The sequence below is a fragment of the Lactuca virosa genome, chromosome 2 (genome assembly GCF_052849685.1).
Source record: "Lactuca virosa cultivar CGN04683 chromosome 2, Lactuca_virosa_CGN04683_v6, whole genome shotgun sequence".
In the NCBI taxonomy this organism is placed as follows: domain Eukaryota; kingdom Viridiplantae; phylum Streptophyta; class Magnoliopsida; order Asterales; family Asteraceae; genus Lactuca; species Lactuca virosa.
Window position 1 is genome coordinate 268415899 of NC_136427.1, and position 22627 is coordinate 268438525.

Consider the following 22627-nt stretch of genomic DNA (forward strand, 5'->3'; position numbering starts at 1 on the left):
CAATGCTTTTTTGGGTTGAAGTAGAATTTATCTCTTGGTATATTACAGGTTGGTGGTGTCATATCGAATCCTACAGATCCGTATGTCGACCTTTCATGTCTTTAAAGAAGAACATTAATTACCCAAAGTTCTTGATGATTAGTTCTATCTTTTTACCTGTATTGCTATCAGGATGCATAATTTTTCACATGTACAATCCAAAAGAAGTTTTTTGGTCCGCACATGCATGTCAAAATATTATCTAATTATAATATGAAACACCCTTCCTACGAGTTAGTAGAAAATAAGTAATCATTTAAAAACTATTTTCAAACCTTTAAATTATTTTTGAAATTATTGGTGCAGAGTTCGGTCCCCAAAGTATTTAAAATCATAGACTTTAGTTTTTTTTGTGTACCAGAGTTCCATTCTAGATCATTCAAGGTTAATATGAACCTTACATGCATGACCTTCTAAATATCAAAGTGGCTCACTACTTTAAGCTTTATTTTTCACTTGTGAGTACATGTCAAAATAGTACGTTAGGCTTGGAGTGCCTAATGGGTAATATCGGAATCCGACTATGGAATGAAATTGAGAATGACAATACCCAATTCCTAAGTCGATATTCTCAAAACATTTGAAAAACCTTTGTCAAAATAACAACTTTTTTCTTAACTATTTGTTTGTATCACAAATCATTTCCAAATCCGTTTCTTATTTTCCCAATCATTTCATGATAGAAATATATAAATTTAAAAGTAGATAGGTTCATTTTCAAGATGCAATGCACATGAAACTAACTCATCGCCATCCTTTACTCTCAAATAAACCCCTCACATTCTAAAGAACAATGGTCTGTGGTTATACCCGAATTGATGCATCATGCTAATCCAACCCGTTGACAATGATTTAATAAACGAATCAGTTTATGACCTCAAAGTCATAAAGGAATCGCTCTTTAGAATATACTTTAGACTTTAGAGAGTCACGTTACTATTACCATAACTCTTACGGAATGGAGTTGCAAATTTCATTTTCAAGCTTGTAGCTTGTAAGCCACATAAATCACTTCCGCACACTCAAGGGAATCACTCCACTCAATACTTGTCCTCTAGGAATCACTCCTTTGTCACTAACACTCTTAATTCACATCCTACATGTAATGAACAAGTAGAGATGCTTCAAAATCACATTTCCAAATCATAGAATATTTCTCATACTAAAATATGTCTCAAAATATAGTTTTCATGCGATGCCCGTATATGTCATAAGGCCACATAGCAAACAAATCATATAACTATAAAAGTAATACTTTCAAACATTTTGAATGATAAGTAGGGGACATGTACTCATGATATGAACCCACTTTAGTTCAATTCTATGCGTCTAACACCGTCTTCTTTCTCCAAGAATAGTTTGGAATCCAAATGTCACCTAAAGCATCATAAGATGTGTTAAAATCCTATTAAGTGTTCCATTAAGTCACTTATTGAGTTCTTAATTTTGAAACCTTTTTTTTTCTTGTTTTAAAGTTTTCTTCGTGTTAAAAAAATAAACGTAAGCAAAAGCCATGTATAAATTTGAGTCCAGATAAAAAAATTATGGCTAAAACAAGTCATTGGGTGATATGAGCAAACATGTTGTAGCAGTAGCACCAAACAAAATCTTAAATTCAATATTAATGTAAAGATAAATAATACACATCTGAAATGTAAGTTTGATTAATACAGGCTTTGGGGTAAGTATTGGGCTATGTATAGTGGGCTATCATGTGTGACACCTGAGCTGAGCAATATGATAGATGTAAAAATACGTATAACCATGTCAATGTGAGATCTCCAAATAATCGGCTATAATAAAACCTGATATAGAAAATATCATCTTAAATTACTTGGCATACTCTAGTTCTAGTTATTAATAAAAATTTGATAAAATCATAAGCTTATGTATTGTTAAAGTGTTTTCATTTATATGTGATAATTTATAATATATCAATAATAGTAATAATTTTCTCTAATAGTATTATTATTTTGTTTTGAAATATTTGTAATTCCAATATTGATTTTTTTGTAAAACAATTACTAACAACGATAAGTATTTGTAAAATAACTTGATAATGCCAAATAAGACGGTAAGTAATAATACTTTTATCTAAGTGTTATTGTCATTGTAGCTCAATAGTGTTTCGTATATTGGTTTAAATGGCCATTCGAGATTTTTTTTTCTTTGAAGGGTACGAACTTATGTTTTTATGTTTTTAAAGGTCATTATGAAAAATTTAAAGGGGTCACCCGGTGACCCCATCCTAATCCTCTCTTTATCTTGTCTCGTGTTTCTCTCTCTAAAACCCACCATCTTTCTTCCATATAACCAAAATAAGATCTTTCACCCGATTCGAGACAAGTTGTGTCTTGACTAGACATCTGATTCAACCAGATGAACCCGAGCTCCTTAATCTCATTTTTCAGTTTAATTCTTTTTTTTCTAAAATTGTCACAACAAACATTATCTTCTTTAATACGTTGCAACAACTCCTCACAAGCTTTCAAAGAAGCAGCTGTAAATCTCTCCATAGCTTCAAAAACAAGTCTCAAATTTGCTTGAGCTCCAACACTTTTACCGGTCTCACTCTGATAAACAGCTGAAATCCTATTATCTTCTCCATAACCACCAACAACAATTCTTTTATCAAGAACCTGCAACTCCTTATGAATCTTCACATCCTCCCTCTCCAAATCCTTAACTTTCCTTTCAATATTCTTATAATCTTATTTCTTGTTTATCCCTTTCCCATAACTGAAGCACAATCCTCACAAAATCCTGCATGGATTCCATCACTTCTTTATCTGAAATCCTTTCCATTGCTTGTCCCATTGGTTGCATATTATGAACACAGTTGGAGCACCGATTCTTGAAGGGGAAAATGGAACAGGTCCATCTATTGTTTCTTCAGGGATGTATAAGAGATATTTTAGAAGCCAGTTGTTTAATGATGCTATAAATCCCTTTTGTTCTCCAAACCAACAAGAAAATCTAAGAGTCTAGTTTAAAAGTTCATGTTCAAGCTGTAATGTGGCTTCAAGACTATCATCATTAAAATGTTTGTGAGATGCAATGGCTCGAGTTTGACTATGGTGGCATTCCAAAATTGACCTCCACATTCTTGTTAACCTAAAAATGGAGATTGATTACTCATGAATCATATGAAAAAGTATAAAAAAACTCAAACTTACATACAAGATTAAAGATTCAAGAACAACATCCATGGAAAAGTGATAATAAAAATGTTAACATACCTTAACTTCCTCGAACAATTTCTTTTCCCAGAGATAGAGCTTATGTAAGGTGGATGAAAGATGTTTTGACTTTGTTCTTAAATCTATACCAACGTCTAAGTTGGAAATATTGGTGGTTTCTGCAGATGTGTATTTAGAAGTTGCGATTGCTAATGACGGTGAAAAGACATTCAACATCTTTGAGGGAACTTGATAGGCGGCGTGTTTTCTGTTGTGTGGAACTTTTCCGACCTCAAGCATCTTTGCTAGCTTATTGCCGAATTCTGAAGCTCGATCAAATTTGACTTGAATTTCTCTAACCACTTCGGAATCGTTTTGAAAGTCAGCAAGAGGTTTTTCCGATCTATATGTTTCTTCTTTATCAACCACATGAACTTCGAATTCCACTGGTTCGTCTTCTACGATAGTTGGGCCACTTCTGTAATGCAACTCACCACCAAAACTTTTTTCACTCTCTTCATCAACGACAACCGCCTTTTTTGAATCACATTTACCCCTATTTCCACCACCAACACCATCAACGAACTTTGGGATTGAAGAATGTATTTCCTTGACGACTTCTTCTTGGAAGTAATCTTCATCTTCCAAATCAGGATGAGTCGACCCACCACTGAGTTATTGTTGACTCACCTGCTTAGTTGGCAGTTGACAAGGCAGTGTAACCTTAAAAAACGGGTAAATGTACCAAATTAACCGGTAAAACACAAATTCGTACCCTTCAAAGGCAAAAAAAAAAAATAACGAGGGACCATTTAAACCAATATACGAAACATTGTTGGGTTACAGTGACAATAACTCTTTATCTAAACCACACCCAAAATGTGATGTTCCCTAATGGGGTGAAATGTATACATCAACAAACAGTATTGTACGGTCTTGATACTCCGTCCAACCTAATGTCCTCAGGGAATTAATGTTATTTATAAGGCTATTCATTTTGGCTCAATGATCAATTGTTAACCAAAAAACTACCAATTTACCCATATTGTGTCTTATTCACTTTTTGTTACTACCAATTTACTCATATTGTGTCTTATTCACTTTTTGTTCTTATGTTTTTCTTTTTCTAATCTTTTTCTAATCAACATTTGGTGCTTTAGTTGAAAAGACAAATCTAAGACGATGGTATCAAATAACTTTGTTTCTTTGGTTTGATCGTTACAAAAACTATATAGTGTGAAACTTCGAAATCACTCAAAACGTATAGATAGTGATTGTATCCAAACATTTTCTTTTATTAACATTGACTTTCACTTGATCAGCCCATCTCAAACATTCATTGACCGAGTTAAAATTTGGCATATCAATTTGCTACCATGTGTCACTTGACTCAAAATATTACTAGCAACAGAACATAAAACTAAAACATGATCAATATTTCAGATGTGGTTATAAAAAATCAGGCATAACGTTGAATCCACATCAATTTCTTTTATTATTGAGATTGACTATAATAAGAATTTTATTCAACCGAATTTTCCAAGCCAAAACATTCAAATTTAATAGGAATATAATTGTTTCATCTAGTTTTTCGTTCCCCAACACCAAAGTGTCATTGTCAATCACCTTAGCAGCCGATAAAATTGAGCACAACCTGAATGGTCGAACGCCAAAACCCATGATCTTTTTGAAACGAAGGAATGAATAATTGAAGAATGTCAATCAAAATCGTCCGTTTCTATAACTTATCCCTGTCTCCTCGAAAATTATGTTTATAAAAGGTTATTTGTAGTATTTGACTTGATGATGATCCATATGGACTTGACCGTGGAAGCATGCTACAAACACATTGTTATGCAAGTGCAACTATGTAATCAATGAAGCTACATTGCAGCTGGTAGTAGCAAACAAAAAATAAGAATATAAGAGTTCAGAATATATATGAAGCATGAAAGAGTCGTACCATTCAAACCTTTTATTTATTTGTTGAATTTTCTATTAGTAAATTGTCATTTCCTTTATATTAATATTTTTCTTTGTTATCATCTCAGGAATTTTTTATTATTATCGTGGTTGTCAATATTATGAAAATTGGGGTATTAGAGATGTATCACACTAAATTATGTAATTTGGATGTCTTAATATAATGTAAACCAGTTTAGGTATACATATATAAAGAAATAGACGATTGATGCATGTTCTTAAAATACTTGCTATAAAACATAAGCCCTGAAATCAAATGAGGTGTCTCAAATGAGTGTAAATTCAAATAAATATTAAACAAAAACTTCGTCATAGTAGCTAGCTATTTGACACGTGGTAGTTGAATAGCCACGAATTTTTATGTTTAAAAACAGTCGTTAGATGATTGGCTGGGTTAGCAGAAGAAAAATACTCTTTACCTACTCTAAACACTGATTGGCTAGTGGAATCCAGGTGTCACACGGCTAGTGGTTGGATCAATGAAAAGGACAATGGACGGTGGTGGGTGACACTGACAGTGATGTCCAATTTTATTTGTTATTTATTTTAAAATTTTAAGACAATTTTACAAGAAAATTTGCATTTATAGAACACAATCACACATAATATTATTCCGAGACATATTACAATAAAGTAATAGTGTAATACAGTTAAAATTAATATATGGAAACCATTAAGAGTTCTACTGAGAAATATAATATTAAGAGTTCTACTGAGAAATATAATATTAAGAGTTCTACCGAGAGGTTGGATATATCACAAGTAGAAAAGGAGCATATAAATTATGAGTAAATAATTCTTGTTCAATTCAAGTTTAAAGGATTTTACTTGTGAAATCTAGTTAAAGTTAAATGATCAAAATAAATAAATAAGTTTAATCATAAATAAGTTTAATTAATTTGTGTTTACGAGAGATTCGTCAATTTTATTTTTCGGAATAGACGTTTAATGTACTCAAATAGTCTTTAAAAGTGTTTGTTGAGAAAAATATATCTACTTCAATTAATTTAGCAATTAATATTACATATTTTTTAATCAATAAATTAATCATGTATTAAATAGCCATTTTATATTATTTTATAGACATGTCAACATTTCAGAGCAACAAAAGTAACAATTATTTACCACTGAAACAATAACTTTGTTACATTAAATTATTACAAAATATGAAACATCAACACTTCACTGCTTTCATTGTCTCCAACTAATCCATTTCTCGGTATAAATACAACCAATTTCTTTTCCATTCTTCTCATCATCCATCTATCTATCTTTTCTCTCACTTTCACACACACATACTTCCCAAAAGAACATGGGCAAAGACGTTGAAGTTGGTGGTCATGACTACGGCGCAAAAGATTACGAAGACCCTCCACCGGCTGCCTTTATTGACGCCGAGGAACTCACGAAATGGTCTTTTTACAGAGCCATCATTGCTGAGTTCATCGCCACCCTCTTGTTCCTTTACATCACCGTCTTGACTGTCATCGGCTACAAGTCTCAGACCGATCCCGCCCACAGCTCCGACCAGTGCGGTGGCGTAGGAATACTAGGCATCGCGTGGGCCTTCGGGGGCATGATCTTCGTCCTCGTTTACTGCACCGCCGGCATCTCCGGTAACTTTTCTTTCCTTATCAATTTGTTTCACTTAGTACTTCGATAACTTGATGGATTTTGACGAAGGTTTGATCAAAATTTCAGGAGGACACATTAACCCTGCGGTTACGTTTGGGTTGTTCTTGGCTAGGAAGGTGACACTCCCGAGGGCAGTGATGTACATCGTTGCTCAATGCTTGGGTGCTATCTGCGGTTGTGGTCTTGTTAAGGCTTTCCAGAAGACTTACTATAATACTTATGGTGGTGGCGCCAACGAGCTCGCCGACGGTTACAGTAAAGGCACTGGCTTGGGTGCTGAGATCATCGGCACATTTGTCCTTGTATACACCGTCTTCTCCGCCACTGATCCCAAGAGAAATGCACGCGATTCCCATGTCCCTGTAAGTACTTACTCTGCAATATTAGAACTTGTTTAGGCTATAGCCATTCAAGACACTTGTTTTCTCTTCTTTCTTTTGACATAGTTTTTTTGGATGAATTAATGAAAGGTGTTGGCACCTCTTCCTATTGGATTTGCTGTGTTCATGGTTCACTTGGCAACAATCCCAATCACCGGCACCGGAATCAACCCTGCTCGTAGTTTTGGTGCTGCCGTCATGTATGGAAAAGATAAGGCATGGGATGATCAAGTAAGTTATAATCATATTATTCATCGTTTATGGTCTTTAATTTGGACCTTCTTGATAATCCATTTTTACTCCACCATGTACGTGTACTCACGGATTGAGGTGTGTGTTGTGTGTACAGTGGATATTCTGGGTGGGACCAATGATCGGAGCTGCCATCGCCGCCTTCTACCACCAGTATGTGTTGAGAGCAGCAGCAGTGAAAGCTTTAGGATCCTTCAGGAGCAATGCGTAATTAAGCCATGCACGATTGAGTAGTCTCCGCTCTCCATTGTTCTTCGGAAGAAATTGTACAAATTAATTTTCCTTTTGGCTTAAAGGTTCTCTCCGTCAAATGTGTGTGATCTTTAAGGCGTCTTGGTTTTTTGAATTTGCCCAAAGGGTTCTGCTGTTAATTTTTAATCCCTTTCTTTTCTTTTAGTAATCCAGTCTCTCTTGTTTAATGTAATCGGTGAACGGGTGCCTTTCCAACCCATATAATAAAATCTTACTTTTGTTTGAACTTTAGTGGCTTCCAAATTTTCAGGGATAGCATAAGAGCATTTCAAATGTTAGTTGTTTTAATGGTTTTTATTAATTGAAGGGCATTGATTCTTCCATCTAAGAATTTTATTAATCCACTAAAAGTTTGAGTTTAATGACATATATATATATATATATATATATATATATATGAACGACAAATCTACACTACTTCTAAATTATACCTAATACCATCTATGTATCCAATCAGACTTGAAACCTCAACCTCTAGGAGGGAAGGCACACTCGATACCGCTGCGCTAGAAACCCGAACTGTTTTTTCTTACGTCAATTATACTAAAAATAATATATTGACAATTTATACCCCTTCTCCAATTGTTTTTTTTCCTTTTGTTGTTTTCACTATCATTTTTTTTTTACAATGAGTCACATCTTAATATTTATTTTTTCTTTGGTAATTCTTCTCATAGCTAACTTTTTTCTAAAGATTTTATAAATTGACAGTTTATACCCCTTCTCTAATTGTTTTTTTCCTTTGTTGTTTTCGCCACCATATTTTTTTGACAATGAGTCTTCATCTTAATATTTATTTTCTCTTTGGTAATTTCTTCACATAGCTAACTTTTTATAAATATTTTATAAATGATAAAACTATTACACAATCAATCATTCAACATAAAAAAAAACATAACTTCAAAGTAAAGTATATCAAATCACAATAAAATATTGTCCAATAAAAAAATTCAAACTAATGCACATCAAAAACTATTCATATGTAGAGGTGTACAGAGTGAACCAGTTTTTTGAAACCTGTACGAAAAAACTAAACCGGTTTTGTTAAAAACATGTTTTGTGAAAACTGAACCGACGGTTAGGAATTAGATATTTTAAAAACCGAAAACCACTTTTTTTTACCTGTTTTAAGCCGAAACCGGTTAAGTGAGAAAGTTGGATACACGTTTAAATCAAGTGATTGAAAGCCACGAGATTTTGAATTTGAGACTTCTCATATAAGAAGCACAAACCTTGAGACTTCGCATATAAGAAGCACAAATCGAGACCTCACAAAATTATAGCTGACTGAAAATCTTCCTTTCAATGCCCTTTCCCCTAAACTCGCGTTCTTGAGCAGAACCTCCAGCCGAAGCCCCCTTGCTTATGTTACATCTTATCTCGTCTTCCCATCGACCATGGCGACACCATCAGAAATTGATGCTGAAGTTGCACCTTCCCCAGCTGAAAGGGATGCTGATTTCATTACAAGCGAAGAATCGAAATTCAATAGGCTTGAATCGGCAACATCGACTCCTTCCAAACGCCAATAAGGTCTGAAATTGATTTTCTGGAATTGAAATTGAAATTGATTTTATGAAATTGAAATCAATGGAATCTCAATTACCATTCCGACTCATAAAGAGTGTAACATCCCGAAATTTCAGAAGTTCAATGAAGGGCCAAAAGTGTAAATAAAAGAAGGGACTCGACGAGTAGGTCTGCTTACTCGCCGAGCCGGAGCGGGATTCTGTCACGGTTTAAGTGGCCAACTCGCCGAGTCGGCGGCTTGGACTCGACGAGTTGGTGCTGTAGAGAGAAAACCCTAATCCCGGGGGTTGTGCCCTATATAAAGAACATTATAACCCACCCTTAGCCTCTTTACTACCCCTTTTGAGATCCAGAAACCCTAAAATTGAGTGAGCCTCCATTATTACAGAGAATAGAGCTTTGGAGGAGGAAATCTTGGAAAGAGGCTTGAAGATCAAAAGGCTTGCTGCAAAGGAGTGATGTAGATCCGGGATCTACTTCAGTTGGAGCTTATATTGGAGGTAATAATTTGTTGCTTGGGCTCTTTTGCATCTAGATCTTTTATCATTTGAGATTTGGGGCATTTTTGGTATGATTGAGAGCTATTTCGAGTTAGAGGCTTAGATCTGAGGTTGCTACCTCAGATCTAGGCTTGTGATGGTCCAAAATGTCATAAAGCTCCTGTCTAAGAGATATTGGTGAAGCCCCCTAGTCCTTAACCTTAGCCCTAGAGTGTTTTGGGCCTATATCTCCTTGGTTTCATGTAAAGTTTGCCACTTTATGTGAGGGTTAGACTGTAGAAGGGTGGATCTATGGATTTGAGCCCCTGCATGGTTCGAAAAGCCACTGTATGGATTGAGAACTGGAGAGACTCGACGAGTTGTATGAACATGTGCATGGACTCGGCGAGTTGGAAGAACAACTCGGCGAGTCTGTTGAAGATTGCCTTGGACTCGGCGAGTCTGTTCTTGGACTCGACGAGTCTGGTTGCAGAACCCCAATCTCTTCTGGTTAAACCTCGAAGCAGTGAGTTGGGAGGTGACTCGGTGAGTTGAGCAGGATGGGACTCGGAGATCGTTGGAGTCGACGAGTCTTGGGGTGACTCGGCAAGTTGAGTCGTGTTCTAAGAGTTTTCAGAGTATAAGGACTCGACGAGTCAACGGGTTGACTCGGCGAGTAGAGTCAGTCATGAAGTTTGACTTTGGCCTGGACTTTGACTTTGACCTTCATGGGTGTTATGGTAATTGGTTATTTATGTCAATGGTCCATTGATAGCAATAGGTGTTGGGGTTTGGAGCAGTGCTTCGGGAGTGTGTTTTCGTGGTTTGGTTCTTCGTTTCATTTGAGTTATCCTCACTGTACTCAAGGGTCTAAGGCACCAAGGCCGGCCCTTTGAATTGTTGTTTATAGCTTGTTATGCTTATGTGATGATATGCTTGCTAGTATCCTGGTAGATAGGATAATGATATGATGTTATGCTCTGTTAGCTTAGTATCCTGGAGGATAAGGTAGTTAAGTGATGGCAAGTTTTGTTGGAGCAGCACCCTGGTAGTTGGGTAGTGGTTATATTTATAGACCTGTAGTTGGTCTTGCCTTATGTACGCTGGTAGGAGGTTACCTGGTGGATATGTATGTTGAGCGGTAGCAGAAGGCATTCCATCCCAGTAGGATGATAGGGCCCTAGTATGTTGGTTCTGTAGAGTGTTATGTGGTTGCCTGTGATGTGTGCATGTTTGCTAGTGTAGGGGCATTCCAACCCGATGGTTGTAGGCCAGGAGTATTCCATCCAGGTGGGATGATTGGACTCGTAGTAGGTTGGCATTCTAACCCGATGGTTGAGGGGCCTGGGGTATTCCATCTTGAGGGATGATTGGACCCATAGTAGTAGTTATTGTATGAACAGGAAGTGGGGCATTCCAACCCGATGGTTGTGGGCCAGGAGTATTCCATCCCGGTAGGATGATTGGACTCATAGTATGTTGGCATTCCAACCCGATGGTTGAAGGGCCTGGGGTATTCCATCTTGCGAGATGATTGGACCCATAGTAGTTATTGTTGTACGTATAGGTGTATGGGCATTCCAACCCGATGATTGTGGGCCGAGAGTATTCCATCCCGGTAGGATGATTGGGCTCGTAGTATGTAGGCATTCCAACCCGATGGTTGACGGCCAGGGGTATTCCAACCGAAAGGTTGATTGGACCCATAGTATGTAGTTCTTTGTTGCATGCGCATGCTTATGTGTGTATGGGTACTTTGGGGGAACTCACTAAGCTTTCGGGCTTACAGTTGCAGTTTATCGTTTCAGGTACTTCAGGAGATCGTGGCAAGGCGAAGGCGTGATCGTACCGCTCCTCATGTTTTATGATTTATGAGATATGGTTCTGGGGGATACTCTGATGTCTAAACTATTTTGAAAACAAGATGTATGAACTTAATGGTTTTTGAATGAAATGAAATGTTTTAAATTGGTTGAAATTTTTGGGTGTTACAAAGAGGGCATGAGAAGGGATTCACATACGAAGCTCCATATGGGTTTATTGTTTTGGAATGCATTAGTAACACTTTATTATTCCCTTGTAAAATTTCATGCTGGTTGTGAACACCTCAGTAGTAACTACGTGAGATCTAGCATCATGTGTTATAGTAGGAACTTATATGTTACATTTGTGAGAATAATAATACAGTTTAATTAGTGTTCGAGTTTATTATCACCTAATGGATGAACTAGATTTTCAAGAATTAGATATTTGACTTGGTAAATGTCTAAATGAAGTGTCTGGTTCTGAACTCAGGAGAACGAGCAACCAAGGAGAAAGAGCAACCAATGTATTGTTATCAATGTTCACGGTTTAGTTTCATTTAGTTTGAAAGCAAAGGTAGTACTATCACTCACAGTTGATCTAGAAACGAAATCGAGTTATTGTAGTCGGATCACTTGTCTGCACTACTGTAACACCCGAATCCTGGTAAGTATTTTAAAATTAAAGCATTCATTTTTGCAAAGGGACTCGACGAGTCGGAGGCCCCAGACTCGTCGAGTAGGAACGAATGATTGGACGCGGGAATTGAATCCTACTCGACGAGTCGAGAGCCTCGACTCGACGAGTAGGGCTGCTAGGGTGAAACCCTAATTTTCAGGGCTTGCACCCTATTTAAACACTTTAACTGGCCTCAACTTCAGCCTCCATCACCTCCAAACCTTAGTCACGAAACCCTAGCCCATTTTGATTGTTCTTGAGCGATTGTTGTGTGTTCTTGGTGATTTTGAAGCTTGAGAATGAAGAGGAAGCTTGGGGGTTCTAGAGGAAGCAAGTAGATCCAGAGTTTGTGTTGCATTCCTGACTCATTTGAGGTATAAAGTCTATACCTTGACTATTCATTTACTAGATCTCTTTATGGGGTAGTTTAGGGCCTTTTGGAGCATATTATGGAACCATTCATGGATGCAAGCATCTTTTCAGGTAATAAATTCAGATCCAGAGACTTTGAGGGACTCCATGGCATAAAGGTGCCAACTTTATGGCCATGGGAGCCCCATGCCTCATATGAACCACTTTTTAGGGCCTTTTGAGATAGATAACCCATGCATGAACGTAAAGTTTGTAACTTTACGTGTTATATCGACCCTAGGAGGCCAGATCTACGTTTTGGATGCATTAAGCCCGATTAAAATTGACTGGATCGATTTGGACTTTGGGGGACTCGACGAGTCGTTCATACGACTCGAAGAGTTGGGCCGTGGTTCCCCCAACCTTTGCTGTTACTGAGCAAACTCGTTGAGTCTAGAAGATGACTCAACGATTTGGGCATGTTTATGGATTTGAAGATCAAAGAACTCGACGAGTCCAAGGATGAACTTGGCGAGTTAAGAGCAAAATGTCCCAACTGATATGAAGAGGAACTCGACGAGTTCAAGGATGAACTCGACGAGTTGTGAGTGAAATGCCCCAACTTGTATGAAGGGGAACTCGACGAGTTCGTGGAAGAACTCGACGAGTAGGATCGAGACTCGAGAGTTTTATGGACTCGGGAACTCGACGAGTTGATGGAACAACTCGGCGAGTTGAATCAACCAAAAGGTTGACTTGGACCAGAAGGTTGACTTTGACCAGAGTGTTGACCTTTGAATTTGACCTTTAATCAGAGTTGACCCTTAAAAGCGTAATTAAAGGAGATTGTTATGTGTAGGAGTTTGAGAGGAGTTGATCCCGAAGCCGAGGACAGTTCAGCTACTTTACGACGTTGAGGTGAGTTACCTTCCAGTAGAAGTTGGTCGAAGGCACCAATATCGGCCCACTAGTAGTTGATTATAGTAGATATGATTGTCTTTGTGATAATTGTCTGGTATTCCACTATCTGTTATGTGTTATGTGCTAATATGCTATGTTTTATGTGATAGTAATATGAGGGGTGGGATAGACCCCAGTATCGGTTGTAAGGACTGACAGGGTAGGTCGGGCACCCAGATATGCCTGGCAGGGTAGGTCGAGCACCCATATATGCTTGACAAGGGGTAGGCCGGGCACCCCCGGTATGCCTGACAAGGGTAGTTGAGCACCCAGATATGCTCAGCAGGGTAGGCCGGACACCCATATATGCGTGGCAGTATGTTTATTGTATGGTATGTGGTATGATGGGGAAACTCAGTAAGCTTCATGCTTACAGTTTTCAGTTTTGGTTGCAGGTACTTCTTCCACGAAAGGAAAGGAGCCGGCGCGGTAGCAGCGCATCACACATACGATTTCCGCATATGAGATTTCTTGGGATTGTACTCTAATATTGTTGATCTGTTATGACATATTTTTTAGACTTATGTTCAATGGCTTTTGATGAAAGGAATTAACTTGATGATGATTTCTATAAATTGTTTTATGAATTGCTATATTGAAAATGAAATTTTTGGTCCGTATTTTGGGGATGTTACAACTACATTTTTTGGTTTCTATTTGTTTAGTTTTCTGCTTGGTGTTTAAAAGCAGAAAGTAATGAGGGTATGGTCAATTAAATAACTAAAATTTGTAGTAAAGTTTGGTTGTGGTAATCATCTTGTTTGCTATTGGTGATACACTGATGGGTTGTATTCATGTTCAATAACTCAAAAAAAAATATGCACAGTTATTTTTTTTATTAAGTTGCTGGAAACCGTGTTGAAATTCTTCCATTTAATTCGATCCAAATACTTACGGTTGTATTTATGTAAAAAAGTTGAATTTGTATTTTGATGTTAGGATGTTGTATCTCCTTTTTAATGAATAAATATATGTTGAGCTGCAAACAAAACATAAGGGTAAAATGGTTATTTTTATCATTCATTACAACCAATCAGATGCATAATCAAACAGTATGGTCTTAGTCAGATGTAGGTTCAGTCAGATTTCAGACCCAGTCAGCCCTCTGACTCGGTCAGCTCTAACTCAATCAGCAACTATCAAACAACTCATTAATCAAATTCTTTCTTGGAAGAATCAGCACCCTTCATTGAAAATGTTTTATCATCGTGAAGATAAGATTTATTTTGTTGCTATCAATAACTTATGCTTTGTTTTAGAGTTTTTTAATGGCCCCTAAATTTACATAAAATAGTTGGTTATGTCCAAAGTTTATTTTTTTTGTTCATTAATACCCTAACATTTAGGAAAAGGTTTTTTAATTGGTTATTGATATAAAAGCCCCTAAATTTATATAAAATAGTTGGTTACGCCCAAAATCCATTTTTTTGTTCATTAATACCCTAACATTTAGGAAAACTTGTTACTTGTTGCCCATTACCGGATTTGACCTTCTAGGGCCGATCATCTAAGTTTGACCAGAAGAACTTTGCTGACTTTGGGCCATGTCAGTGACTCTTTTACAAGAGAAAAGACGAAAGTAGTGGGGCCTGGGGAGATTCTAACCCGAATCTCCCATGAAACAAACATGACTTTCAACCACTAGGCTATAAGGAATTTTATGTACTTATTCCTTAGTTAATATCTTTAACATATAGTATTCTGGAAGAATATATAAAAATTATTATTATTGTTATTATTATTATTATTACTACTACTACCATTATAATTATTATAATTATTATTATTATTATTATTGTTATGATTACCACATTATTATTATTATTATTATTATTATTATTATTATTATTATAAAAAAGCATTTACATATAAATACATATAAAAACGCTTTTATATATACATATTTATACATATAAATATGCATAAAATTCATACTTATATATAAATATTAATAAAAATATATTTATATATGAATACATATATTTATGCATGTAATTTCATATAAAAGCATTTGATGTATATATAAATAAATAAAACATACAAATATGTATACACACAACTTTAAAATGAATAAATGCATATACTTATATTTATATATCTTTACAAACTTGTTTATATACTATAAGTGTCTTTTATATATTTTTATAGATATAAATACATTTTTAAATATATAAATATATATTTCATACGTATAAAAAGGCATGTATAAAGTTATAAAATAATAATAATAATAATAATAATAGTATTTATTATTTAATTATTCCACGAAAATACACATTAGATGTATAAAGTTAGGAGTTGTAACACAAAACTCATTGCAGCTTGGTGGTAGAAACCCTTGCTCATTGTTTGGGAGACTTGGGTTTGATTCTTTTTGGCAACAACATTTCCTTTTAGCTTTGGGTTTTTCCTACCAGAGAAGCAACACTGGCGTGGCCACGTCAGCTCCGACTCACCCTCTTCACTTCACTTAGTTAAGTTTTGACATGTTCTAGAAGGTCAAATTCGGTTAAGGGGCAAAGCTGAACAATTTATCCAGTATTTGAGGTATTATCGTACAAAAAATCCGACTTTGGACATAACTGAACATTTCGTGTAAAATTGAAGGCTTTTATGACTAAAACCCTTTTTTAATTAACAAAAAGGATAATGGAATATAATAGAAATATAGATAATTAAATGTGTACTTGAGTCGGAGGAAAATGAAGTGTAAGACAATTCCAAACGTGACCCTCTATCTTAAACCATATTTGTGTACAACTTGCATTATTTTTTTCTTCTTTTAAATTCCAATAACAAAGTCAAAATTAACATTAAAACATATTTTAATGATAGAAACATGATATAATAGTTTCTTTACCATTATATAATTTTGAGTAAATTACACAAATCGTTACTTGTTTATGTACCAAATGTACATTCAGTCTTTATTTTTAAAAATTAACTTGGAACATCCCTTATATCGTATTCAACCCTTCTTCTTATTCAGTATTCTCCCCTCCACCGCTAACCTAGATTGATGACTTTCAAATCCAACGTTTTTTTTTTATTTTGGCAAGGATTTCTGGTCTGAGAGAAAGATTATAAGAGAAGGGAGTTGTCGATGAAATCCAAATAGAGATGATGTCGACAAGGGTAACGGAGATGGAGAAAAGGGGAGACTGATGATAGGTTGCAGATCAACGACTTCAATTCGAGGTCGAGAACGGGGAAGATCGATGATAGGTTACAGATCCAGCTAGCTGTCTCTTGTTTTTTCCGGAGGTGATGTAACATCCGGATTTTCAGGGACATTATTGTGTATGTTAATCTTGAGATTGAAGGAGCGACTCGACGAGTTGAGGGTCCAACTCGCCGAGTCGAGTCAAGTTGCTCGCGTGGGTTTAATGAGTGGACTCGACGAGTCAGAGGAGGGACTCGCCGAGTAGGTGCTGGGCAGAGAAACCCTAATTGTCCGGGTTTGTGACCTATTTAAAGGCCCTTATGGCCTTCATTGGCGGCTACACTTTCCCTTGAGAGACCCTAATCGATCCAGAGAGCATAGAGAGAAAGAGGGAGCTAATTTTCATCATCTTAGTGCATTCTTGTAAGGAAGAAGGAGAGGGTTCAAGCTAAGCTGACTTGAGGGGCTCAGATCTTCTGCTATTTCATTCAAGGCTGCTGTTTAAGGTATGAATCCATACCTGTTTTCATATGAATAGTAGATCTCATGAGTTTAGGATTTCCTTACCCTCTTTTAAGTTGAGTTATGGTAAATGTGAAGTCCCTTTTGAGGCTTAGACATCAGATCTGGACCTTGAGAGGTCCAGAGAGTCCCAAGAACCCAACTTTATGCAGCCATATAAGAGTATTGAGCCTAAGACACTATTATGGGGGTCATTTGATCAAATAGAGCTAGATGTGTGAGGCATGGACGTAAAGATCGAACCTTTACGTGATTAATGAGCCTTGTGACCATAGATCTGAAGTTTGGGAAAGTATCTTGCACTAAAATGGTCTGAATGCAAAAGAGTCTGAATAGACTCGTCGAGTTGAGCCGCTGACTCGGTGAGTAGCCAGGGTTTTGTCCCGATGAACTGAGTCAGGTGGTGACCCGACGAGTTAGGGGTTAGCTCGTCGAGTTGGAGCTTGCTGGGGATTGCCATGAACCGACTGGACTCGACGAATCTCCCGAGTGCACTCGACGAGTCTGGTCAAAGCTGGAGTTGACTTTTGTTGACCTTAGGGTTTGGTCAAGATGAGTGAAAGAGGTCAGGAAGGGTAGAATGGTCTTTTACCCATCTGAGAGAGAGAGAGCATAGGAGGGGAATAGTCTAGCCTTTGAGAGCCATTGTTAATTAGAGGTAATTTCTGTATGTGATTAGGCGGAGGCTAGATCGGTGTTTCGAGTTCGAGATCATCCGAGTTTACCCGAGGTGAGTCTTCTCACTATACTTTACCTAGAATGGTAACTATGTGTGACCGGAAGGTCTTATGTATTTGTATGAGTTATGTGACTTATGTGAGATGTTTACTGTGATATGTATATGCTGAATGAATTGGGCCGGAAGGAAAACAGAGTTGGGGCCGGAAGGCAAGGCATGGTAGGGCCGGAAGGTCTACCAGAGCTGTGGGACCGGAAGGTCCCACTGAGACACATTGACCGGAAGGTCATGCGATGCTATAGCCTCGAGAGGCTAATACGTGAATGTGGTATTTTGGGGAACTCACTAAGCTTCGTGCTTACTGTGTTATGTGTTATGTGTCTCAGGTTCTTATCAGGATCGCGGGAAGGCGGCGGCTCGATTGTACACACAAGAGAAAAGAGTCATGAACGAGGATCCTGGATTTGAATAATTACTTTTGAAAACTATTTTGAAATATGTTATGACATCGACACTTGAGATTTTGAGAATTATTATATGTGATTATGAGTTTTAAAATTAAAAATGTTGTTGAAAATTTACGGTGTTACAGGTGATTTTGGGATTTCTTGAATCTGATGATGAGGAAGGAGGAGATACACCATGAATCTTGTTTAGATCGACGACGTCTGGGATTTCTCCTATAAATTTCAGATTTTCTTGAACAAATAAGTAGAATATTGTTGCAAGCTGCTATTTGTTTAGATTCTTGTTTTGATTCGTTTTTTTAAAACCTGCATGATTGAATTTAGTCTGCCATTACTAATGATTACATTTTTTCCGTTTGAATGCTTTGAAAGTTTGAGTATACATGCTTTGAAAGTTTGAGTATACCTCAATGACGTTCTCTTGGATAGTTGAATAAGGTAAAGAAAGTAGAGTTAACAGAAGATGAATTACTCCGACTCCGATCAAACAAAACTGATTATAATTGTTAGATTTGGCAAGTAATCGAATTTCATAAGATGCTCTGCTTTTTTGTTACTCTGTTCCATTATGTAATCTTCTTACCTAGGTAAGGATTTACAGAGATTCATGGATTGTTGATATTTTTCTAGGGTTTGTTGGGATTGTTAGGTTTTTCTGGATTTGAAGATTTACGGTGGTCAGTGTGAGAGTGACGGTATCGGCGGAGGTAGTTTCAGGGACAGTGGTAGGTGGTCGGAAATGGTGGTCGGTGGTTGGCCAATGAGTGTATGTATAATTTATACCTAAAAGTTCAAATGAGTGGTTGGTGTGTGTTATAAGTAGCGGACCTATTTGTTTTTTTATAATTATAAATAATATTAGATTGTTTTTTATAATTATAAATAATATTAGAGTAATTGAAAAATATATACATAAAGGTACGTATTATAGTCATTTACTTGGTATTTTTATTTTATTCATCTTGTATTCAGTTTTTATTATTTATTGACCGATTAATCTACTTTTGAAGTTATTAAAAGTAAGATAAATATTTATCACGTTTTTTATTAGTATAACCACATAGTTTAAAAATAATAAAAATATCAAATATTATTTGTGTTTTAAAACAACAAATTAGAGGATGCAGGTTTATAAAATACTTCTAATAGATAAAAATAATAAAGTGATTATTGAGATTTTTCTTAGAAAAAGGATATATGTTAGGAGAAAATTTATAAAGATTAAAACATAATACTCTAATATATATATATATATATATATATATATATATATATATATATATATATATATATATATATATATATATATATATATATATATATATAAAAGATCTTACAATATCATAGTTATCTTATCTTGAAATATAACATATCTTTAAAAATGACATTGAATAGACATTGAATACAAATGATAATAAATTTATTAATTTTATAAATTAATAATAATTTAATCTATTATAATAAGCTTTTCATAATACGTTTTTAGCGAAAAAAAATTAATTAAAATTGATCGTTAACCATCAAAGATGCACATAGAATGTCTACATAGATCTTACAAATGCTGGCATGGGATATAAAACCATCAACACCATTAAACTTATCTTTTTTCTATTTTGTTGAGTCCACTCTAATTTAATTTTATAATTTTTAAAGTGAGGTTTATTATTGTTTTTATATATTAACGATATCATAAATTGAAAAATATTTCCTTTTTAAAAAGTTTAGGGTCCAAGTTTTATCGGGATTATTTTTGTAAAGACCAATATATAATAAAAATACCCCGCATAGCAAGAAGCTAGACGATAGCAAAAACAAAACAAAAATAATCAACCGAAATATTTACTAGAATTAGATTAGGAGTTGTTTTAAAAAAACATTTATAATAAAAGAATAAAAGTTAATACATAATATAGAAATATAGAAGGATATGATTGGTTGCCTGGTTGGGTTAGCAAAAGAATAGTATGTGTAAACATGTAAATCTAGATAAGAATAATGGATGGCATGAGGTGTCATTTGCAGTGGTGTGTCACGGGGCGACTCGATCACTATGTGTCACTTTGTGTTTATTCGACTAAGTCAGACTTACTACCCTTCTTGAGATGTACTAACAACTAAGAAAACAAGAGAATAAAGCTTGAGAGTTTCTACAAACGAAAGAGAAACTTGTATTATACAAACTCGAAAGAATACAAAGCAACTTCGATGGTTTGGAGCAAATGAGCTCCTCCTCTATTTATACATGTTCTCCCCCTAGGGAATTTCTAAAGATTACTCCACTAATCTTACATTCATGACTATTCTAGAGTTTTCTAGTAAATTACATGTATTTACAAGACTTCATGAAAGGTGCTAGATCTTTCTTCGATGTCCTAGAGATATTTAGGATGTTCCAGGGTCTTTTGGTCCATTCTTGCACTTTCTCGAGTACTTCGGAAGGGTCTAGAATCTCGAACGTGACACCCTCCCCCACCTATGTCCTTGACATCCTCGTTAAGTATTAGACATGTATGCGTCACTCTTGTCTCATAACTGCCATAGAACTTGTTCTCGTTCCCAGTTGGACTCGATATTCGGTAGCCCCTTCCATTAAACAAAAAAATATTTCCAATTAGGTGTTCCTTGCTTGCGAACAACTCTATCGACTACAATCTCATCGACCTCCTTATCATAAGATACGACATTTGCGACCGGTGCTCAATGTGATTCACTTCTAGAGGGGTCCTCCTTGTCTCGATTGAATGGTTTGAGACGACTTACATGAAATATAGGATGGATCTTCAAGTGTGATGGTAATTCTAATTTGTATGACCGTTTCCCAACGTTTTCAGTAACTTTATATGGTCCCTCGTATCTTCGGGTTAGGCCTTTGTGTACCTGTTGTGTAGATTTAAACATCCTTTGTGAAAGCTTTACCATCACCTCGTCCCCTACTATGAACTCTCTCGACTGCCTCTTCTCATCCGTCCATTTCTTCATTTGCTTGGTTGTCTTCTTCAAGTAGGACCTTGCTATGTCGAGCTTTTCATTCCACCATTTTGCAAACTTGTATGCAGGCGGGATGGATCCTTTATAGCCTTTTGTTAATTCTTGGGGCATCAATGGTTGTTGACTAGTTACAAGCTTGAAAGGACTTCTTCCCGTAGTCTCACTTTGCTGCAAGTTATATGAAAATTAGGCCACATCAATCAGATTGGCCCAATCCCATTGGTTTTCACTAACGAAGTGCCTCAAATAAATATCGAGAAAGTGATTTACCCTCTTAGTTTAGCCATCAGTTTGAGGGTGAAAACTAGTTGAGAAATGGAGATCCGATCTCATTAGTTTAAATAACTCTCTCCAAAATTTTCCCGTAAGCGGAAATCTCTATCACTTATAATGTTTCGAGGAAGTCCCCAGTACTTCATGACATGCTTGAAGAATAAATGTCTTGCTTCCTCAGTTGTGTAATCTCGTGGGACCGGAACAAACATTCCATACTTTGAGAACCGGTCTACAATCACCATTATAGAATCGCACCCTTCCGACGTGGGCACTGCTGAAATGAAGTACATTAATATACTCTCCCATGGTCGTTCAGAAATTGGTAATGGCTCCAACAATCATGTCGGCTTGGCTTGCTCCACCTTATCTTGTTGACAAATAAGGCATGTCCTCAAATATGTTTCTATGTAGTTTCACATATTTGGCCAATAATAGGATCGTTCTACGATTGCCATTGTAAGATGAGTGACCGGATGTAACGCACCGATTTTTAAAGTAAAATTTTCATTTTTATTTATTCAAAACATAAGTCTTACATAGATTATATTATAAAAACCATTGTCACATATTTAATTATAAAAGAGAGTTTTAGCGGAAGTCTTAAAACGATATATTACAAAAACCATTGTCACATATTTAATTATAAAAGGCAGTTTTAGCGGAAGTCTTAAAACATTATTAATGCCTTCGATGTTGGTACAGTCATGCGTGAGCCTTTCCTTAATCCGAAGAAGAACCTGAAAAGTAGTTATTCAACAACTATAAGTTGATGCTTAGCGGGTTCCCCCAAGATAACATATACCACAATACATATACAATGCATACACAAAATGACCTTCATCGTAAAGCTTGTCCGTTCTTTGGCCTTCAGCGTAACGTTGGTCCGCCCGAGTATATTGTCCTTCAACATGAAGCTGGTCCGCCCTCAACTCCCACATAATATATTTATCAACACATATACATCAAATAGACAGTTCAACACACCAGACAACTAACTAAGATATTCTAGTG

At 36.1% G+C, this 22627-nt stretch overlaps 1 protein-coding gene and 1 pseudogene across 1 annotated transcript; one reads left to right on the forward strand and one right to left on the reverse strand.

Annotated features, from left to right (window-relative positions):
* Positions 1-2249: 2249 nt before the first annotated feature.
* On the reverse strand, positions 2250-4898 carry LOC145158493 (uncharacterized; annotated as a pseudogene).
* Positions 4899-6436: 1538 nt separating this feature from the next.
* LOC145161034 (aquaporin PIP2-4-like) lies at positions 6437-7946 on the forward strand. Its single transcript, XM_079080461.1, has 4 exons — positions 6437-6817; positions 6903-7198; positions 7307-7447; positions 7566-7946. Exons 1-4 carry the CDS (start codon positions 6514-6516, stop codon positions 7677-7679), a joined length of 855 nt encoding a protein of 284 aa, XP_078936587.1. The 5' UTR covers positions 6437-6513; the 3' UTR covers positions 7680-7946.
* The last annotated feature ends 14681 nt before the right edge of the window (positions 7947-22627 follow it).

Coding starts and splice junctions, on each gene's coding strand:
- LOC145161034 (XM_079080461.1), top strand. CDS start 6,514: ATGGGCAAAGACGTTGAAGTTGGTGGTCATGACTACGGCGCAAAAGAT. Junction 6,818..6,902: donor CTGCACCGCCGGCATCTCCG/GTAACTTTTCTT, acceptor TCAAAATTTCAG/GAGGACACATTAACCCTGCG. Junction 7,448..7,565: donor ATAAGGCATGGGATGATCAA/GTAAGTTATAAT, acceptor TTGTGTGTACAG/TGGATATTCTGGGTGGGACC.